This window comes from Centrocercus urophasianus, unplaced genomic scaffold, assembly GCF_019232065.1.
Source record: "Centrocercus urophasianus isolate 14NV4802_14NV808 unplaced genomic scaffold, USGS_Curo_1.0 seq_25, whole genome shotgun sequence".
NCBI lineage: Eukaryota > Metazoa > Chordata > Aves > Galliformes > Phasianidae > Centrocercus > Centrocercus urophasianus.
In genome coordinates, this window is record NW_024884811.1 from 5,116,798 (window position 1) to 5,117,998 (window position 1,201).

The window sequence follows — 1,201 nt, forward strand, 5'->3', positions numbered from 1 at the left end:
TATCAGTTCCACTTTACTTACCAACCCATTTCAGCAGACTTCTCTGTGTATTGTAACCACTTTGAAAGTTAAGTTCACAGTCCAGAAGAGTACTGTACCTCCAGTCCAAAATGCTAAATAAAAACTACAGAGAATTCCTATCTGGTCTAGTGGTTATGGCAAAGTTCTGAATGACCTACATTTGCTAATTTTAAAGTACCTTCAGCTCCCGCTAAGTATCTGTAGACAGAAGTCAATTTAAGTAAGACTGAAACAAGACAGGAATCACACTACCTAACAATGGGTTTAAGTGACAGCAATAAAACCTAATAAAAACTATGTGAATCCCACTTCACTGTTACTTACAAAGCCTGCTTTTGGCTGTCACAATTTCCTCTGCCGCTAGCCAGTTCAGGTAAATTTAACACTGCACTCGTTTGCATTTGTATAATTGAAATATAAAAATAAATAAAATAAATAAAAATCAGATGATCTAAATTTCTAGAAGCCTTCCCACCTTTGATTTCCATAACCATGAGCTAAACAGTAAAGGATTTAAAAATAAAAAGACTTTGTATTTATTAAGAAAACAGACGTTTTTCTGCAACAACTGTTTCACTGTTCACCTTGGGCAAAGAATCTACAATAAAGTAGCTTTCTGATAACTAGTTTTAAATTTCAGTTTGAAACTGTATCAGTATTTGGGAACTGATTTTGGAAGTAGCATTCATTTTACTTACACCAATAACATTCAGATGGCTTAGTTCCTGCAACAACTTTATCTCTCTGAGAGCTGTTCTGTTGATTCCTATATGGAAAAAAGTAATGAAATAGAATAAAATTAAAAATTTCAAATTAAACTCCAGCAAAGAAACCTCTTATTCTGTTGTTCATTGATTATTTAACATTACAATCCTTTTCCTCACCGCTCATCTATTTGTTAAAGCCAAGCAGACTGCCACAGATACGTAGATTGCTGCAGACAAAATATAGGTAATAATTAGAAGATATAGATTATAAAGCAATGTATACATTCCTTTGGCTAAAAAGGTCTGTTCTACAACAAGCCTAGAAAAACAGTTTCCAGGTTACAGCAAGCTTTGATTTTGTTTTAAAGTAAAGTTACGTCCTGGAAATTTCAGTTCTACACTGCATCATTTCCAGAGGGAGGTAGAGCGAACATGATTTTTGGGAAAAAAAAAAAAAAAAAAAAAAAAAAAAA

The 1,201-nt window shown here is 33.1% G+C and overlaps 1 protein-coding gene across 2 annotated transcripts in view; it reads right to left on the minus strand.

Moving 5' to 3' along the window:
• Positions 1-1,201, minus strand: part of CDK7 (cyclin dependent kinase 7) — a 20,690-nt gene that overhangs the window by 16,552 nt on the left and 2,937 nt on the right. For both annotated transcript variants that reach the window (XM_042825785.1, XM_042825782.1), the window contains one exon: positions 720-787. In XM_042825785.1, coding sequence (XP_042681719.1) covers positions 720-787 — 68 coding nt within the window. Of the gene's footprint in view, positions 1-719; positions 788-1,201 lie in introns of those variants that run through there.